The 21,685-nt window shown below is 35.9% G+C and overlaps 1 protein-coding gene across 6 annotated transcripts in view; it reads left to right on the forward strand.

Moving 5' to 3' along the window:
- Positions 1-21,685, forward strand: part of MICU3 (mitochondrial calcium uptake family member 3) — a 53,288-nt gene that overhangs the window by 6,027 nt on the left and 25,576 nt on the right. For all 6 annotated transcript variants that reach the window (XM_054065108.1, XM_054065107.1, XM_054065112.1 and 3 more), the window contains exons 2-7: positions 7,414-7,567; positions 11,495-11,526; positions 12,401-12,479; positions 16,199-16,246; positions 17,604-17,686; positions 21,533-21,604. In XM_054065108.1, the coding sequence (XP_053921083.1) occupies positions 7,414-7,567; positions 11,495-11,526; positions 12,401-12,479; positions 16,199-16,246; positions 17,604-17,686; positions 21,533-21,604 (468 nt within the window). The remainder of the gene's footprint in view (positions 1-7,413; positions 7,568-11,494; positions 11,527-12,400; positions 12,480-16,198; positions 16,247-17,603; positions 17,687-21,532; positions 21,605-21,685) is intronic.

A 21,685-nucleotide genomic window follows, 5' to 3' on the forward strand; every position in this document is an offset into this window, starting at 1 on the left:
CAGTTGGAAAAAGTAAGAGAACACTGATTTGACTTGAAACACAGCAAAGTTGTGAGATTTTATGTGATAGCTATTGGAGGGTTTTGCCTCATATTCATGCATACACACAGCATGTGTATTTTTACTTATTTATTTTGTAAAATATTTTGCATTATTTGTTGTTATTTTGGGGATCTGGGAGTTGGAGTATTGTTCTGGGTTTTGATTCTTATAGGTAACTTTTGCAGAACGTTATGGGCTTGTGGGTATCCATTTTTCTTCTTTTCAAATGAAAAATTGTGTCTGGCATTTAAGCTTGTCTCTGTGGGAAAACTAGAACTTTTGCCATGCAATAAAACTTCTACCCTGCTGACTTAATGTAGTATGAGACTAACACTGGGTAAAGAACATTTCTTTTTTGGTTTTTTGTAGGAAGGGCAATGATGTCCTGTTTTATCTTCTGCACTTCCACTGAACCTGCATATCATTACTATTTACTGATATTTTCAGATAGTTTGAGGTCATAACTACTGCAAAATCTTAGTTATTTTGATATCACTCTGTGAGTTCATGTCCTGTGTTAGGCTATTTTATGGCGACATAGTTATTGACTGGGTTTCACTGGAGGACCATGCAGGTTAATTCATGTTATACCGAATGCAGACAGACTGTATCTCTGTGATAAGATAGCCAGTAAGACAAATGTGGGCACAGATATGGAGATTAGCCAATGCTTCAAGGAAGTTCAAGCAATATTTTAAACTTTTGGTGAGAGCAACAGACTTTCAGGGTATTTTGATTTGTCTACGCTGATGGACATGGTACATGAAAGATGAACCCCAAATGGGGATGAATTTTGGACACTAATTTTGCTTGATAGAAATCCTAGATTTTCTTTTCTAAAGTGTTTGCTGTGAATAGAGAAAGAAAGTAGAGTGGGATGTCACTCTACAAGAGGTTCTACAAGGAATGCTTTCGCAGCTGATTGACTTAAAAATGCTGAGTGTCGGTAGCAAAGACCTTCATCTGAAAGACTACTACTCTTTGAGAGATGTGATGTTGTTACTGTAGAGATGGCCCTCTAAATGTGGTAGTTCTAGAAAATAGTTCTTAAGGCATTATATTAAGTCCTTGAAATGTGTTACTGAGAGAACATTATTGTAATATTTTCATTTGCATAATAAATTTTTCAGAAATTTTAGGCTGTTTGTAATACATTTGTAGCAAAGATTTACCATGGAAGCAGTTGTAGTTGAAATTTTATACTCTCTATTCAGATAAGTATCCTACCAAATTACTATTTGGTCTTTGATTTAATTCGTACTTACCTGGTTTTGATAAGCTAATGTTGAAATGGACTATATTATGGGAAATGTTTCCCTCTCTATCCTTTTCCTGGTGATAGTTTGTATATAAGTGCTGAATCCATGTAATCCATTTTAGAAGTGCTTTAAAATGTTTCCTCTGTGTGAGGATTAGGTACGTCAATTCATTTTTGTGTTAGGAACAGCAAGAAAATAGGCCAGACCATTTTTTTTCTCTTCAGATGATTTAAACTGAGTGTAGAAGAGCCACACAGACTCTGTTCTTGGTTTTGCAGAAGGCAGGTGGAAGCCGAGGCAGTGCATAGCAGTACCAGAAGAAGGCACTGTATTCTTTCTACAGCCCTTCTGCAAGGCTATGGCACAAGCAGACAGGTGGTGAGAGGTGAAGTATGGAGTGACAAGGTACCAGAGTTTGAGGGAGGAAGGGTAGGGTATGATAACCATGAGCTGTTTGACGGCAACTACTAATGCTTGGATTTTTTGGAGAATAAGGAAAAGGGACGATATTGTTTGTGACTGCTGATGAGCTCCAGTTTTGCCTCTTTTTGTTTACTTAGTGAGTTGGGAAGTTGGAAGGATGGAAATTCTGGCTATCACCTAGATTCTTGGCTTCAGCTGTGGGGCTTTTTTTTTTCTCTTTAAAGGTCTAATAACAAAGTAGATCAGTGTACATGTATAGGTAAACCTGCTAACCTGCTATGTGTAAAATAAAAGTAATACAACCGTTGGCAGATTCATGACGTCCTGCTTGAAGGAAATAGCAGAAACCATAACATGATACAAGATCATGGTAATTATTAGACAGGATTGCCAAGAGGATTAGTAAACAGAACCATAAAAAAAAAATCTCCCCTCTATTGTTTGTCAGAGAGGTGTGCTTTCATGAAAGTTTTTGAAGATCGTTCATAATTACAGAGAGATTTAGTCTGGATAAGCTCTTGAAACTTCAAATAGAAATTGGAATCTTACTGAATCCTGTTCACTCCTTCACTGACAGTACCTTCCCTGAGGTGTTCAATATGTACTTTCTATGTCTTGTTCATGTGTTTGTTGGATTTGATACCAGTGCTGCTATAAAAAGATTGCCTAACATGGGCATAAATACAAAATAAATCAGTTGAGAGCAGTTGGTGTTGTAAAGATTCTCATACTTGTCTCACTGGATTATGATCTGCTAATGTTGGGGAAAAAGGAGACAGGAGTTTCATAATTCTCTGTTGAGATAAATTTCTTAAATGGATGGCTGAAGAGCTGCAAGTTGAGGTCATGCTAGAGAATAGCTTGGCTTTTAAGTAGCATATCAATTGCTTCCTAATAATTAGAGCTTTTATGCAAGACACATAAAGTTGTTGTATGTTACATAATTTGTTAAGTAGTAATAGAAGAAGGAGAGCTCTGAACAAGAGATTTGGACAAAAAAAAAATTATTCCCAAGAATAGTTTTAGTTTTCATTTGGTGAAGTGCATGCCTAGAGTCTCCTGCAGCCAAACCTTGATTTTATTTAGTGTACGAATGAGGAATCTAATACACATTAAGCCCTGTATACATTTGTTTGAATTCATGTTGGATCAATAGCATAAACAATTTGCTTTGATTCTTTCAGCTAAAACCACAAAGTTCAAAATAAAGTGGTATTTTTATTTCCTAGAAAAAAATTATATTTAGTCCTGCATTTTTCCCATCGCCTTAACTTGGAGCTTGCTGCTGGAACAGGTGATGTTTCATTTTCCATAAGCTGCAAGTTCCAGTGGCCTAGGTTTTGAAACAAATAACTGTTCTTGTGAAATAGGTCCAGGCATTTATCTGTCTAAAAATTAACACTGCCAAAACACAAATGTCTCAGTCGGACCAGTGCTCTTATCCAGTTTGTTGCATGGAAAAACGAGCATGAAGTGCTAGAGAAGGGCATGCAGGGAATATAAACTCTTAGGGGTGTACTGCTCTTTCTGGTGGCAGGCTGTGTTCATACCTGGTTACAATGACTTCAAACCAGTGTGAAATATTGGCATTGCTGTGTTTTCAGGGAGAAACTCTAGACTGCATGCAGTGAGGCAGAAATTAAGGTTTTGCAGGCTTGAGTACTGGCATGAAATAAGTTTAAATGTGTTTTGAAAATTCCATGTTTGCAGTGCGTTATTTTATACTTGAGAGCTAAGAAGATCATCAGAGGGCTGGATCACCTCTGCAATGAGGACTGGCTGAGAGAGTTGGGGTCGTTCAGCCTGGAGAAGGCTCCAAGAGGACCTTATAGCGACCTTCTAGTACCCAAAGAGGGTGTACAAGAAAGCTAGGGAGGGACTTTTCACAGGGGCGTGTAGTGATGGGATGAGAGGGAATGGCTATAAATTGGAGGGGTGAAGATTTAGAGTAGACATAGGAGGAAATTCTTCACGATGAGGGTGGTGAGGCACTGGCACAAGTTGCTCAGGGAAGTTGTGGTTACCCCATCCCTGGAGGTGTTCAGGTTGGATGGGGCCTTGGGCAGCCTGATCTAGTGGGAGGTATCCCTGCCCATCGCAGAGGGGTTGGAATTAAATGATCTTTAAGGTCCCTTCCAACCCAAACCATTTTGTGATTCTGTGATTATAGTAGCATAGAGTACTTAAGGCAGCGTTGAAATATTTGTCTGAGAATTTAACAAATGCTTTTCTAAGTGTCTCAGGAGTATTAAGCAGTAATACCTGAGATAGTGTGAAGTTCTTGAGAGCACAAAGAATCTCGACATACTCTTCAAATACTAGCCGTGACCAAAACTAAGAAGATATTTCTCGAGTGATACATTATCTACAGATTCTCCTGCTTATGTATTATTGATTATGACTGATTACAATTGATTATATATACTGCATGTGTAATACAGCCTTGAAGCAGTTTCTTTTCTGAAAACTGACTTTGTAGAAATATTACTTTATTTGTTCATGCTTACAACCTGCATGTATTCAAAAGCATGTTTGTAGTAGTGATGAAATAACGTATGTATCAAAAATAAGATAGGTTATTAAACTTCAAGTGGAGGGATAATCAGTTATGTGATTACAAGCTCTACCAAAATAATTGAGTCATGTAAATCCCATGTGAAGGCATAGCTTGAATGCCACTGGACTGCTGAAGGATCAGTAATACCATAACACACAAACAAAGAGATAGAATAGAAATATTTTAGCTTGCATGTGAGTACGTCAGGAGAGAATTAACCTTTTTTTTCTGTCATTCCATGGTGAGTTTATTAATTTTATTTATTTCTCCCCATATTTAATTCAGTAATCATTTGAAAATTATAAAAAACACAAAGATCAGGTTTAAAGCTGCTTCTCAGGCTCAGGTGCAGAGTATTTGTATTTAGAACAGTCTACTGAAAATTAAATTATTTTATAAGCAATTTTGTTAATCTTGATTTTTGTGACAGTTTTTCCATTAAAACAAAACATTTTCACAAATACATTTTCACAATAGAAGCAATCGTTTCAAACAGACTAGAGACAGACCAGAAAGAGAACTAGGCAGTTAATAGTCTTTTTTTCCCCTTCTAGAAGATTGAATAAAGTGTCTTAGATAAAGTACTGAAGTATTAAGACTCAAATATTGTTGCGGTTTGAATTAGCAATTTATATGTATATTTGAAGGTAATAGCAGTAATTACCTGAGCATGACGTAAATCGTATGTAAAAAGGGCTGGAATGTTGTGGTTTTAGTTAAATTAGAGTCGGTTTTGTGACTCTAACTCAGTCTGTTCTGAGTAACTTCATTATCTGAAAGCAAACTGCATGTTTTTCAGACAATTTCTCTCTAGAAGTGATAACACAGGACATCAGTATGCAGAAAGACCAATGCTTATAGTTACTTTTATAGTAACCAAGGCCATCCTTGAGCTGGTGAAACAGGGCACCTGCAAGGGAAGAAGGACAGGACAGGTGACCCTAAACTGACTTAAGAGAGTATTCCATCCTATATACATTGTACTCAGTATACAATTGAGAGCTCGTGAGGGTTTTGCCCTCTTCTTCAGTAGCTGACGTCCAGTGAGTACCTTGTCTGTCTGTTTGCCCCTAATCCTGGATTCAGCATTCCTGAATCCAGTTTCTGAGATCAGCTCCCTCCTAGCTGCATGTCTGCTCTACGGTATTTGTAGTGACGTATAGTCATCGAGAGGTGAGGGCGTGATCTCATATTTTTGTATATATTCTGTTACTTTCTAATTGATTTCATTCTTATCATTATCATTTTCATTATCATTTCATTAACACTGTAGTTTTAGTTTCCAACCTGCAAGTCTTATTCCTCTCATTTTCCTTTCGCCTTTCCCTGGGGGTGTGGGGAAGGAAATTGAAAGACCAAACTGCAAGGTTTTAGCTGCCGAAATTAACCGGGTGGGGTCTAAACCATGACATGTATATAAAATCAAGAAACAGGGAGTCTTTTGTTACATTGTGATTATATATGTGATTTTTTTTCTTTTGGTTTTGTTTGTTGTGTATTTTTCCCAAATAGAAAGTGTTTGACCACTTCTGGACACATTTAGTTTTGATGTGTCTACTTTATAATACAAACATAATTTAATCTCCTAGTTAAAACAGAGGCCATAAAGTTTTGTTTCACTACGGTAGTCTTACTCATGTATTTTAAAGACATTGTATGGAAAGCAGAATGAAAATGAGCCCTGATTTTTTTTACTTCCTAATAGAAATATAAATAAATACAAATAATTGCTGAAACCTGTTCTTAGAAAGATTCTGGAAAACCCATTTACACTTGTAGTTGTGGACTGTTCTCTCTTAGTGGACAGCAACTGCAGACATCTACCAACTTATCTTTGTATTTTGTTGCCTCTCTGAAAAACAAAATGTGTTTGGCTGTTTTCCAAGTTCTTAAAAGAAAACATAGGCATTAGTTAAACCATGTGCTACTTGTTGCCTTTGCTTAGTTTAACACTTGAAGAATTTTAGGGGTAGTGCATGAAATCACAAGAACAGTGAGGACAATGGCAGCTTTGGTTATTTCATTGATAAGATGCTGCATTCCTCTTTAATGTACAAGGAGAAGTTAGCTGTATCATTACTCTTCCTTTATGAAACAGCATGGGTTTGTTTTTTTAATCTCTGGAAAAAAGTTCAAGTTCACTACTTGAGGGCAGTGAAACACTGGAACAGGTTGCCCAGAGAAGTTGTGGGGGTCCCATCCCTGAAGGTATTTGAGGCCAGGTTGGATGGATGAGGCCTTGAGCAACCTGATCTAGTGAAAGGTGTCCCTGCCCATGGCAGGAGGGCTGGAACTAGATGATCTTCAAGGTCCCCTCCAACCCCAACCAGACTATGATTCTGTTAATTTTCTACAAGATACTAATTCCACAGAGGAGCTTGCTTCGTTATGGTTTAAAAAAAGATTTTGGGCAGTGATAGCATATTTTCAGTTAAAAAGTTCGGCAATTTAACAAAGATTGAATAATTTAATACACTTGCAGTTTTGTACTACTAAGTTACATGTAAATCAGCTGGATGGTACCAGAAACTCCTGACATCTATAAGCTCTCATGAGGTGTGAACTTAATGCCATATAGTACTTCTGTAACTCTGTTCTGCCAAGTATAATAGGTTTAATTGCATTGGATGCTTGAAATAGCAGTATCCGTAGAAGATTTACACTGGAGTATATGATGGAGGTTTCTTGCCTATTATTGGCAAGGGCTGTGCTCAGAACCAAGAAGCAATATAAAAAAGTGTTATTTTGTTCTCTCCTGGAAATGTCAGACAACTGAAACAATTTTAGTAGAGTTGTTTAAAGTCTGACTGCTGAAGTTACATTGACTTCCTTGAGTTAAAGTTGCTCGTTTTTCTGTGATTCAAGGGCCTAAGTTATCTTTTTTTTTTTCTTTTTTCTGAGCTTGGGTACTGTCAACAATTTCAATGCATAAAGATTTATTAATAAAATTGTAGAAGACTGAAAATGAAATACTGATTGTAGTTCCAGCTTTTACTGCACAAAAATATTTGAATGCGTTTGAGTTTACAAATTATTACCTTTACATTTACAGTTTGTTTATGGTGCATGGCAGTGGCAATTGTAAACCAAACTTTTTTCATACATAAAAATTGTTTCCTTGTGTCTTTGAAGGTTACAGAAAACAGATCAGACCCTGAAGATTTACACCTTTATGCAACTCCTCGAGAGCAGCGATTTCGTAGGTTTGCCAGTTTGGAATTTGAGGGACAGCTATATATGACTCCATATGACTTCATTCAGGCTGTCACAAGTGATGAGCCCAAACGTAAGCAGTTTTGTATTGATAACGTTGCTAGGGAAAATGCCAGCAGTCTGTGTTGTTTTTCCTTTTGCTTTTGATTACTGCTTGTGTTTGTTATGGTGGTAAAAAGGTGCTTAATGATATCCAAGTGCATACAGTCAACATCCTGATTGTTACTATATTGTAAACATCTGTATAATAGTCATTAGTTACATATTCTTGTCTTGGAGGTCACGGACAGCTCAACAGGTATGAAAGGCAAGAAGTGCATTTGTACCATTTACATTGATGCAGTTACAGTTCTGGTTTCTTTCTAAGCAGGCTATAATTGCTGTTAAACTCTTATCTCCTCTGTGTAGTTTTTATGTAAATAGGTAGGCAAGATACAAGTTCTCTAAATAATTTAGGATAACATTGTTTTGCAGGTTTTTGCGATCTTAAATTGTCCTCTGCTATGTTGTTGGGGTTTTTTTTGCCCTACAGAGACTTTATAACAGTATCACAGCTTTCTAAATCACGTGCTTTGAGTAAGAGTTTCAGTCCCCCAGGGGATCCACTTTCTACACTTAAAAGTTGCCAGAGTCAGCACTATGTTTAATTAATTAAAAATAAACTGTCAGCTTTAGTTCACTTATTGTAAAATTTTTGCTTTAAGTATCAAAGAGTGACTAAATAGTAAGGTGAAATATTACAATCCATTTCTGATCTGGTGTGATTTCCTGGCCCTCGGGCTTGCAGCGCATTGGTAGCAGCACACAACTTCTGGGGAAAGTGACTATCTTTCCTCAGGTGTAATGTGTGATAACTCATGTTAGGTCTTTCTTCCTAAAGTCTACACCACAGAACTAGTATAGAAAACAGTCAAAAGTAGCTGAAACAGTCAGAAGATAGCTTAAAGCTCTGTACAGATATTATATTTTCCCCCTTTGTTGTCTTAGCAGTAATGAAACAAGATTCAGCCATGGCAGATCTGTGATCAAAACTTCTGTAACTTTTGAATAAAGATATGATCTCGCTGTAGCAGTGAAGGGAGAAGATAGAGATTAGATGGTGAAAACTTGCAAAACTTTGAAACTGTTACCAGAAAGCAAATCTTGATTTTCTTTTTTGCTCTGCAGTTGAAAGAGAGGAAGCAGATTTCTTATCACGGAAATTAATACAATTACATATCAGCACTTTTTATCTACTTTCTCTGCCCGGATCTCCAGGTTTTCGTTTGTGGTTTTTTTGCTGTGGAATTGGGTTTCACTATGTATGATCTTGAAGCCTTTGTGCCATATACTGGACATCAGTTAAAAAGCGTTTTGTTTTAGCTCCATTTTATGACATTTTGACTGATTTAACCACACTTTATCTATGGTTCGCTATTAAGATTTTTCCATGCTAATTACATTTATGGTTTTTCCACTCTCACTGCAAGCATTCAGATTGAAAACAAAAACCAACCCTAAATCAAAAAAAAAGCATTAAGCTTGCAAGGACATTCTGTTCTCATGCCAAAGGAGAAAAGGTCTGAAGTTGAACAGTCGGGCACCTTTCTGAGTTCAGTACAGCGAACCTTGTTTGTATTAAAATCCTTCCTGTGCATCCGCTTCATTTCTGAGACTGAAAGCAAAGCTAACCTGGATGTCCTTTAGTTTTACAGAGTACATTATTTGTCATTATTAATTATTAAGATAATTATTTTAAGGGATGTAAAAAGGTGTAACTAGGTAGAAGTGGATGACTTCATCAGAGTGGAAGTCATACTGCCTGGGACATTTGGACAGAAAGCTGACAAGTGAAGAATAATAGATGAAGTAGGTCACCTGCAGGGATTACCACTTTCAGCTTCTAATCTCTGTTAATTTTAAACTTTATACTGCAGTTTTGTTAAAGTGCCACTTTGTCTGTTTGGGCAAGTCTTAATTTCCTGTCTTGTTCTGTGGAAGATAGTAACTTTAAGGAAAGTATTTTTCTGAACAAAATACTACATGCTAAACATCATACTTTGTATGTTTTGATCATTTTGTAAATAACTGGGTCCATTCAGGCTGACATACTAAGGTATCTGTATTTTGCAGAAAGAAAAGGAATAATACACCTTGGGTTTTCTGTGGATGAAGACTAGAAAGGTCTTGAGTTTTGTCAAAAAGCAGAAATGCCCTTTGAAGGGTAATAATAGTAGCTCTTTAAGTCTGCTTTATAGAAAAGCTAATAATACTAGACTTGAATGAGATTTGTGATGGAGTGAATGCGTCTATTGTGATAGATTTACTTTGGAAATCTTGTAAACTCTACAAAAGTCAAGAGGGTGTTCACTTCCTTTTTTGATTAAACACTAACTTACATGGTAAGAGTATGTTTTCTTTTATAAAATGTAACTTTTGAATCCAGGTAGTTATTTAAAAAAAAATAAAATCAACACTATAGTTAACTAGTTATTGCTACCACCTTTATCATGCAGAGTTTCATTTGGGAAAATATATTTTTAATTATCACACTTGATAAATTTGAATATATATTTATATCTTTAGAAATAGATGTTTATACATTTAGAAAGCAATTAATTAAAATAAGAGGAAATATGCTTTGTTCCCCTTAACTCTAAGAATAGTTTTAGCCAAATACTGAGCTGTAAGAAGTATGTATATACACGTAAATCTTCACTTGTTTGTCTAGACAGAAAATCTGTACGTAATATATGAAACAAAAAAATATGTTCGTTCACATTAGGATGTAACTTTATGCAACTTCACTATAGTTGGAGTGGGATTTGCAGACAGTCTTAGGACTAACTTTTACCAAGGTGTAAGATTAAATTTTGGGGAGTTTCTAACCATGGGGTAATGAAAGACCATAGTGACTTCATCATGACAGTTACCTAATGGAGCATGGAGTTGGTTAAGAAGGGATTACTAATGTCACAAAGTGTTTTGCTCATAAAAAGAAGCCTTTGCCAAACACAAAGTTATGGATTTGACCACATAATACATTTGCACTTTTGTGAATTCTGATATTCACAGTGCTTTATTTTAACATTAAATCTGTGCAAATGCTTATCTGGAGAATATGGTGATAAACCCCAAGTTTTGAATTCTTGGATGGATGTGAACAGCTCTTGTCAAATGCCAGTATCTTTTCCTGCTTCTAGAGTCTGTCATGTAAGGCATTAGGAAGAAAGCATCTGTTTAGTCTTGCTCATCATAAGTTTCCAGTGTTAATGAGCAGTTCCATTACTGAAGTGGTGGCCCTCTTCAGCTTCTGTGTTGAAATTACTTAAAAAAAAATTGAGCCTGACAGATGCTGTAAAAGAGAGCATCAGAGTTAGTAGGAATGGCTGAAAGGAGTCTTAGCATCTGGTGTAGTTTCAAGGGTTTTTTTTCTGTATTTTCTTTAAGAGGTATCAGTAGCCCCTGAAGCAGGGGCCAGAATCCAGGTCTCTCTACAATTTGCACTGTAATACTACTGTTGCTAAATAGGTCTTTCTGAATATTGATGGCAGAAAGGGACAACCCGCTGTGCCCAATTCTCCACGGGAACAACTGTCTGTGGGGACCTGTTAGAGCTAGGCTTAAGCGTAGGGTCAGAGTTAGGGTTGTACCCGCAGAGACTTGGCTGCAAAGACTTATCCTAAACTCATATTAATTCCCTCTATTTCCTGTTTAATATTTTAATGGTGTATTGTGGAGGTGGAAAGTCTTCTATTTCACAGAAGCACAGTTGGATTCAAAACTGTTCAACTGAATTGATTCTTTAAAGTTACGAGTTTAGGTATGTATTAAGCTAATTTTTGTTTTATAAGGTAAAGAGGATTTTTGGAATCAGGCTGAAGATTAGCCTTATGCACAAAGTAGGGAAAATAATTCTTCTGTGGCTAAAGAACACAGAGTAGAGGTGTACTTTATTTTTTATGGCACCAGATTGGCATAACTAAATTCTGGGCATTCATAATTTTGTCTTTTGTTGCAGGTGCTAAAAAGTGGCGATCCCTCTCAAGGCAGGTGAGCAATAATTCTTGTGCTATCTTATAGCTATAGATTTTGCTACAGTTACTTTCTCACATGACGTAAAGTTGGAGTCACAGAAGAAAGAAGAGTGTGTTCTTATTAAAAACATATATATACACACACTTTTACTACTTCTTTTTTGCCACTTCAGACTCAGTTGAATGAGACTCCGACTCAGAATCTGAAAGATGCTTGAGCAGCTGTGCTTGTTATGTTGGATTTATTGCCTTTCTCAAGCGTGTTAGTTCTTTCCTCAGCCTGTATCTGACTGAGTTTTTCCTAGTGCTTAAGTGTAACAGATGTATCCAAACCTACCTGAAATACTCATGCCACTCTTTACCTTTTGTGATATTGAAGTGCCTCTTATGTTTTAAATTTTTTTATGTTTGTACAGCTGCAAGAAGACTCTGTCTGTGTCTCTGTATTTTAAGTAAAGTATATTCGTATTCACGAGTGAAGTTTGCTTTAGTTGAGGTTAGTGTTTTAAAAGAACAATTGCTTGGAGCTTGAATGACAACTTTACTGAAATCCAGGGGGGCTTATCCTTGGCTTCAGTGAATATGGGCAGTGGTGAGTAATTTCAGCAACAAATATGTTACATGTCTCTCTCCAACTCTGCAAACACTTAGCATTCATGCAGATTTGCTCAGATATGCAATTCTTGGATTCATCATGTGTGCAAAATTTATATAGATGCTTGAATACTTCCAATGTCATTGTGTGGTAGACTGAGGTTAAACTATCTGGCAGATTTGCATGCAGTTCCTTGCCTTTTATCTGGATTTTTTGGTATTTACTTGTACTCTGATAACTAATTCATTAAATATTTACACATATACTTCTGTCTTTTCCAAATCTTATTTTTTAGGAACTGAATCACATCCTTATGGAGACACCACCAGTTTGGAAAGGATCATCCAAACTTTTCCGTAATCTTAATGAGAAAGGTAAGGGATAGATTTTTGTTTCCCTGAACCAAATTATCACTTGTAATAATTTAGCATCACTAAAATAGTATTGTACTTTAATCTGAGTCACATCTTGAAAAAGATTAAAGATGTTTGTTTTCCATTTTACAGAATGGAAAAGTTCCCTTTCATCTCTACACTGTTTCAATCATACCATCTTGCAGCTAGGCTCTTTAAATTCATTGGTATCTCAGAGCATGTTAAGCTCATGCTTGATTGTTTCAGGTTCATTCTGTTGTAATGGCAGACATGATCCAACAATATCTCACTCCAGTTTTCTGCCGGTGAAATTTTACAGAAGTTGATGGAATTAAGAGGGCTCAAAACTGGCATGATAAGTTGGTAAAATTAGTAATAAACTTTAGCACTTAGCTTTTTAGCATACTTTACAAAAAAGTGAGTTATCCCATTTTAAAGATAATATGAGAATGAATTATGGCTCCTAGGACTGATAAGGTAATTCGGTAAGCCAGTGGTAGGAATGGGAACTGAATTCAGATCTTCTGCATTTTAATTCAGTGTTTATTTAGTAAATGATATGAATGCTCCATGATTAATTTACTAATTTCCTTTAACACTTGCTTATTTTAATATGGAGCAAGTAGTGAAGGCCTATGTCCATTTGTTTTGCAGAGGCTCATTTAAATCAGATGAATTATATAGATTTATACCTGTTGTCCTTAAGTTTTATTTTTATGTTTTACCCTTGAGTAACTTCCATCTCTTCTTTCTGATATTGATGTGAGCTTTTCTTTCTGTTGAGTTTTAATTTCAGAGCCCCATAACACTCAGAGCAATCAACCAGAACTGTAGATACTGTAGATAACTGTAGATAGATTATCTACAGCTGCAATATACCCGTACAAACAAAAGGAGAGAAGGCTTTCAAGGCCTTTTATATTGCTGTCTTGATAGGTGTGATAGACTACTTGACAACTGCACTTCCTTCCTTCATTTTACAGTAAAGAAAGTGTCATCAAACAAACAAAAATATGTATTTACATTTCATGAATAACTAATAAAGAACATTTTATGTCACTGAATGAGAACCTTTGAGATATCTGATTTCTTGATAGCTGCTTGTCCAAACTGATTCAAATAGACCTTTGAAATCTAATTTCTGCAAGCTGCTGTATAAAATAATGAAGATAAAACATAGAGCAGGCATTACTTAAATGCCTGCATCTAGTCTGCTAATCTTCACTGTGTAGCTGTGTGTAAATTGAGGAAAAGCATAGATGGCATTGAAATAGTAGCCTTCCTAACTGGAACTACTAGTAGTAGTGAAATCTACAGACTTACATTTAAATCTGCTTTTGAGTCAAAAGGTGGGAAAATACCTTTTTCTTCTATGAATGGAACAGATTTTGGGAGGGCAGTGTTTCAGCTGGTAAAAGTTGAGGGCTTTAGTGCTTCTTTCTATGATGTGATTTGGTTCCAAAGACAATTCAGTTAGCTATCTTTCTTTTGTACTCTCTTTATGTTCCAGTCTCTATAATATCTGTGGAGATCTTTGATTAATTTTTACTTTTATTTTTGAGGACGGGAGACATGATTTTCTTGAATATATTCCTCTTTCAGCACAATTGCCTGTTAGGGACGAGTATTGTATGCCTGAAGGAGGCATTTGGACAGTGGTAACCAAGAGAAATAAAGTTGAGAATTTCGTGTCTCAGCTACTTAAGAGGACGGAAAGTCATTTTGAGTATTATTTCAGGACAGAATTAATTTTGAACTTTTAATGCTGTAAATATTTGTAGAAAATGCCAAAGTTTTTTACTTACAAATGGATAATACAATATTTGAGTTTATATTATAGATTTTTCAATGAAAAAGAAACAGATGACTGTTTTCATAGTTTATCAGTTATTCAGTTAAGTCAGGTTTTTGAAAGATATTTGAACATCCAAAGTTGTAGCTGTTGTTAGAAATAACTTTTGCACCTGACTTGGACTGAAATCAAGACACAGCCAGCAACATTTGAAAATCACAGCTGATATACATCAGACACCTTTACTCTTAGGCACCTAACTACTTTTTTTTTTTTTTTCTAAACTCTTTTGAAATAGTCTGACATTGTGGACTGGTTTTACATTTTCAGTTTTGCAGGACAGACAAAACAGCCCTGAAGATCATAAAAGCTAAGGGTCTTTGGAAGAGCTGCAAGTCGTTGTTTTTAGTTCTTACTTTCCAGAAACTCTTTGCTCATCCATGCACATCTCCTGCTTCCTACGTTTAATTGCTTATTCCTAGGGATGCATCAATCTTGAGCTCTGAGGAAGAAGTGCTAGAATATTGACCAGCTCTCTTGGACTCCCCTACCTTCTAGAGCCTTATCCCACTCCTCCAAGTAGGTCTTTGAAAAGTCTGAAGTCAGCTGTCCTGAAGTCCAAGGTTGTAATCCTGCTCATTGCCTTGCTTCTTCAACGCAAAATCCTGAACTCTACCATCTTGCAGTCATTGCAGCCAAGGCTGCCCTCGACTTTCACGTCCCAAACCTGACCTTCTTTGTTGTTAGTACAGGGTCCAGCAGCACTCCTCTTCTCATCTGCTCCTCCACCACCAGTGTAAAAAAAGTTATCATCAATGTTTTGTAGGAATGTCTTGGACTGTGTGTACCTGGCTGTTGTCTTTCCAGCAAATATCTGGGTGGTTGAAGTCCCCCATAAGAACCTGGGCCTGCCATCACGAGGCTACTTCCAGCTGTCTGTAGAAGGCCTTGTCGACTCTCTTCCTGATCAGGTGGCTTGTAGTAGGCAGCTACAGCAGTGTCCCCCAGTTTAGCCTGCCCAACGAGGCTGAGCTCTGTACATTCCAGTTGCTTCCTCACATAAAGAGCAACTCCACCACCTTGCCTTGCTGACCTGTCTTTTCTAAAACGTGTGTAGCCGTACTTGACAACGTTCCAGTCATCCAAGCTATCCCACCACGTCTCTTGTGAATGCAATGAGAACAAAATCACTTCTGAATAGAATAGGAAGTGCAGTTCTACACTGTGGTTGCCTTTTGACATCTAGCAAAAGTTGCAAAGCTTAGAATATATTCCTTACAGATCTTCTGGATGCAGAAGAAGAGATAGTACAAATGTGTCTAACAGGCTTTAAAAATATTTTTAAAAATTTATGCATTCATCTAGTAAGAATTTTAGTGTACGTTTAGAATGATGGTTGTGAAAACGTGCATATAAATACAACTCAAAAAGCCCAAGTCTATAACCATAACATGAGGCCAAGTTTTCAATTAATATAGGATATGCACTTACAAGTACATGTTAAAGTCAAGAACTGTATTCAAATGGTACATACTGGAAGAGACCAGTATGAATTTTTTCATAGTAAATGTTATCATACTGTTAGTGTTGTCATGAATTATTGCTGGGGTTTTCAGAAAGAAAATAGAATATATTATATTAGTTTCTAAGAATCTAGGCAGCTTCTATTTAATCAGCCTTTCTCCACTGACTATAGTTGTTTATTTGCATATTTAATGTATTCCTCCCCTAAAATACTTAAAACCAAACCCAAACAAAACCTCCCACCCCACAGATCAATATTTTAGGCAAATAACTCATATACAGGTTGAATGCAGTCACATGCATACAGGTATGAATGTGTGTTTACACGTGTACACATAGATTTAATATTAACAAGTTTAGGATGAAGATTAAACTAACATGGAATAACTTTTTTTGTCTGCAGGTGTGATATCTTACACAGAATATTTATTCCTCTTATGTATTTTAACAAGTAAGTATTTTTTGAGATATAAACCTCAAAATTTCATTACTAATTTCTAAGTACTCAGTGTGTTGATGTACAATACAATACTCTTCCTCCTCCCGCGCTCTCCCGCATACCCCAAAATGGAATAAAATTTGTCATGCATCTCTATGTCTACTTGAACCTCTCCTGCCCCACTGGGATCATGTGTTATGTTTTATTGAAGTGGTTTTTTATCTAGAATACCTTTTACTGACTCTTGAGAAAGTTGAGACATACACTTCAGCTAAACCCCTGTTAAGAGCTTAAATTTATTTTCATCTTTGGAATTCCTGCAAAATTTCTGTCTGATTTTACTGAATTTTATAAAGGACATTAAATATAGGGACTAGAGAAAGAAGCATTACTACTTGTTTATTTCACCTGTTAATGCATAATGGGTGACACCAATGAGATGATAAAATAAAAAATCTGTCAAACTAATGTACATGTTTATGTTAGAAAACACAAAATTGAATGATTGTTCTTCTACCACTTATAAAAAACAAGCTGAAGAACTTATAGCTAGAGTGAATTAAGCCTGATACAGACTTTGTTTTTGTATTTTAAGAGGGTTTTTTTTGAATCAGTGAAGTGTTTTATTTGCCTTTATTTGTACGTAATTGAAACATTTCTATTAGATTCGTTAGTATGATTTGAATTACTATTGTGAATCAGAGTACAAACTTGACCCTAAACCCTTACAATCTCTAACTCCTAATATTATTCCATCATTTCTTGGTTTTCTGGACAACTTTTGGCCACCATTCATCCATATTGCAGATCATTGAGTATCACCACAATATTGCCTAAAGGCCTTGTCTACAGTTATCTTCAAAGTCCCTGTGTTTCAGAAATAATTTAAAATCCTAACCCGATTTCAAATTTAAATGACTCTAAGCATAAAAAAAAATCTGGATATCTTTAAACACATGACTTGTTTTGACCACAGTTACATCCTGTACCATTTTTTGTAGAACTTTTTAAAATGTCTTTTAGAATACTGTGTTTTCATAGAATATTTATTTTCTATAAATGCTTGTTTTGTGACATGAAATGGACTCTGGTTATGAACTCACACTCTTAATTCCCCAACCAGCCATTACTGTGAGATATTTTGCTTGGACATTTTATGTTCTATTTCTACTATTTCCCCTAACCTATAAATCTGTGAGCACGCTGTTTTCATAAGATGTTATGATTTTTATTTGGTATGTACACAAATGTACTAATTTTAATTAGTTGAGGAAATGGCTTTTATAAACAGACACCAGATTACTTCTTAGTGTTTTATGTTGTCTTTCTTTCCAAGTAAATAAATAATTGAATGGATTTTTTTTGGCAGAGCCTCATGCAGGTTTTAGAATCGCTTTCAACATGTTTGATACTGATGGCAATGAGATGGTAGACAAAAAGGAATTTTTAGTGGTACGTATATTTTCAGTCTTTGACTATTTGATGTAAACTTTAAATTCATTTCCTTGTCTGGATTGAGACTCATGATGATGTCAATCATGAGAACATGAGCTAGTCTTCCTTGAATATAGTTGTTTATTTGCGTTATTTAATGTAAATAGTAAAAGTAATGTAAATAATAGCTTCTTGTTACAGTGTATCGGTGTTTTGTATATGATGATTTTTGAAACTTAAGTCATTCTGGTTCTATGCCCAGGTGACCTGAAAATCTTAGCTGTCATAATGTGACACTATTACCTGCTTTGGACAAGATCTGTAATGAAATGGAATGTATTGTACATATATTTAGTTCAGCCCATGAAATCCATATGCTGAAGCAATTTGCTAAGCTGTGCTTCAGTAATTTCTTTTTAAGGAGAATATTCCTGATAGCAAAGATTATATTAGGCTGAATAATTTTCCTGTACTTTGGAATAGTTGGCAAGACATCTAGAACTTGGCACTAGTTTTGTTGCATCAATGATTTTCTTACATTACAAATCTGAACTGCAGTCTTTTTCAAACAAGAACTTTAGTTAGTTTATTGCTTGAAAAAAGCAGTTTGGTAAATTCTTCTTCACTGAACTTCCCTCAATTATTCTTTTCAAGGAAATGATATTCAATCAAGCAAGTGAGATCCAAGATCTGGGGACTTATTTTCTGGTAGCATAGCTTAAGCTGAAAAAGTCTTATTTATTTTGGAACCTGTCACCACTAGCAAATGGTGGCGTGCTGATAATTTCTTGGATTCTAATATTAAATGTACACATCCTTGTATTTGCTAATTCTTAATAACCATCTCCTCTTGTTGTCGGAAACAGCCAGCAAACTTTGTATTAATTGGCCAAAGGAAAAATAGAAGAAGAGAAAAAAAATCTCTCACGATTCCATAAAACAGAATGTGGTGAAATAGACTGACAACATTTTTTTAAAGAAAAATAGGCGTCTGTTACAACAGTTAAGTGGGAGGACACTGAAGCAGGAGTCCTTGTCTTTCAGAAACCGATGCTGAAAATATAATCAAATAAGTATATAAGGGAGGAAGCAAGGACAACATTTAACTATCGATATTGCATCTTTCTTTGTAACTGTGCTTTTATAGTCCTCTTTACATCCTGCTTTTTTATTTTTTGTTTGTTTGTTCTCTGTCTTGGTCTGTGATAAAAATTTTAACTTCTTTTCCTCTTATCAGACTCCCTGTATAGGAGAAAAAAAAGGAGAATTTTCAAATGTTAGATATGGTGTTCTCTGCCTATTTGTTGTATTTGACAAATTTGTATAGATTAAGCCTGACCCTAACTCTGCTTGATTACTATGTCAGTGATCCTTTTAAAATTAGATCAAATCCCTTAAGTCAGAATGTTAGATCTGACATGAGAAAGACTAAAATCAATAGATAAGTAGTTAGATATATAATGTCTGTGTAAATGAAAGTAAATATGAAAATAAAAGTTGATTCAGTGCTGCTGCAGCTGTGATAGAACTGGCCCCAGAACATACAGTTGGCATCTGTACTTTCCTTGCTTGGGTATGCATCATCTCCTGTGTGCCTGGAAGCAGGAGACTGTAAGTTTTGCCGTTTGTACTATATCCAGCATTTGCAGGATGCTTCTTCATTGATTACAGTCAGCTATCATAAAATTGGAAGTATAGCTAATACTATTCAGTTTTGCAGGTAAAGAGACTTTGAAGATACTGCTGTAGAGATCACGTTATGTGATTCCTGAAGTGAGGAGTACGTGGAGTGAAGTGTTGAAAAATACTTAATTTTTCTGATGACAGCTTTAGTGTTTTTGTAAACTAATTCCATGGTGTTTGTGCTTTCTTCTTTACTGTGTCATAGCGGTGAGGTCAGGGAACAGAAGGATTGTCTTCCCATGTTAAGGGAGATCTTGGTTTTGCTGCTTTCAGCACTCAATCTCATTATCCTATTTCAAACAATGTTCCTATGAAAGTACTCCTGAATCTTTTTTCCGTTCACTTTTCTACTCCCTGGTATCCTATAGCACTCCTTCTGAACAAAAGATCCATTCCCAGAAGTTTAGAAAATGCTTTAATGATGAATGCAATAGAATCCTACTCCCTTTGCCTCTGTGGCGGGGGAAATACATCCAAGGATGCATTGTTTTTACCACTCTTTTCTGATTTTTCAATCGCTGCCACTCTTCTCTCCTGCTTGATGGCTTGTCACTTTGCTTTTCACAAGGTATTTTCTTTCTACTTCTCTCTTCATTTGCCTTTCTTCTTTCCACAGTTTTGGATTGCAAACTGCATAACACACTAGGCCATCCAACTCAGCGTCTTATCGTGATTCTTTCCTTGTCAGTATAGGTTATGGCAATTTATGCCGGTAGGTTTTAAAAGAATAGAAAAAGCATTCCACGGTGTGTAAATTGATCCCATACTCAAAAATTGATATAGTGACATACAGAATATTCTAGTCTGTATTTGCCTTATAGGCAATTTCAGAACACAGTAGTCAGGTTTAGAAATTCATAAAATGTTATTTATAAATGTGCTTACTATTTAATTGCTACAGACTGTATTAATTTATTACAGTGTTGTTATGCCCCTACTGTAGAGTTTGCTGATCCTTTTATCTTAGCCATCTGCCTTCCATGAAATACGGTATTCTGAAATTAAATTTGGAAAATTTGCTTGCAAAATTTATCACACGCGCTTTTCTTTACGTTCCCATCCCTGGGGAGCTCTGTGTGTGTGTCATTACAGCATCAAGTTCTTATCAGGCTTCTTGTAGGTAAAAGTGTGTCTTCTAAATGACTGAGAGAATTGTCTGTGTGCCATGATGTTTGGTTCTGAAAATGCCATATTCCAGATAGGACAAATTTGTGATCCACAGTGTTTATTCTTTTTCCAGTGCACTTAGAGATTAGCAAATGCTGCAGGTTGCAGTGTAATATTTTCACGTGCAGTGTTTGAAAAGCTGAAGTTCACTGCTAGAGATACAGATGGCATCATAGTTAATAATGCCCTCTCTTGCTGTGACACTTTTTTCTGATGGTTTGAGAATATTAATAAGTTACTGTAAATAAAAATATCTAAATAAAACAGCTACTTACAAATAAAGATCAGTACAGACCTGTTCTTACTCTGAAGACTGTATAATTTCCAAAAATAAATATGCTTAAGAATCTGTATGTTTTAAATCTTGTATTTGAGGTTTTCTCAGAAGTCATGTTTAAAGCTCTTAATGCAGAGAAGGTTGTGAAAGGGGTATTTTACAAGATCTGAAGGTATTCTTTGAACAGACTTGAAAAAAAGGATACTTGATAAATTACTCTTGAATAGTAGTTTGTTGCTGCTGAAGGGGAATGTTTCACCCCCCTCCAGGTGTTTCCACCCCTCCCTTGTGCCAGCAGGAGTAAGAGCTGATGGCTCGAAACTAACAATATGAAAAGATTAATCCAGCTCACTGCATAGCCACACAGATACTAATTAGTACCCGACAAGAAAGGATGTGCCTAGAGGGGATAGAAAAGGCTGGAACTCCCCCTTTTTGTAGAGGCTACATTGGCTAAAATGTAAAGCTAAACAGGATGTTCGTAGTATTGTGCTCCCAAACAGAATTATTAACCTTACTTTGTGGAAAAATTATTTCCTTTCTCCTTTCTGTGTGATACTTAAGGTCACAGAAGGAACATGAAGACATGAACATGAACAGTAAAGCATCAATGAACAGTGATATTTTAGTAAAGAATTACATTTTAATACTGTTTGCAGTGTTCCTTACAGTGAGTGATTGTTATGCATGTGAAGTAGCCTGAAATCTAAATAATGACAAAATGGGTTATTTTTTAGCTACAAGAGATTTTCAGGAAAAAAAATGAGAAGAGAGAGAAAAAAGGAGATGAAGAAAAACGTGCAATGCTGGTAAGTAAAGTTTGAATAATTGCAGTTGGTAGTTGGTTTATTTTCTTCACTCTAAGACAAAATTGTGTCTATATATTTCAC

This window comes from Cuculus canorus, chromosome 4 (genome assembly GCF_017976375.1).
Source record: "Cuculus canorus isolate bCucCan1 chromosome 4, bCucCan1.pri, whole genome shotgun sequence".
In the NCBI taxonomy this organism is placed as follows: Eukaryota; Metazoa; Chordata; class Aves; order Cuculiformes; family Cuculidae; genus Cuculus; species Cuculus canorus.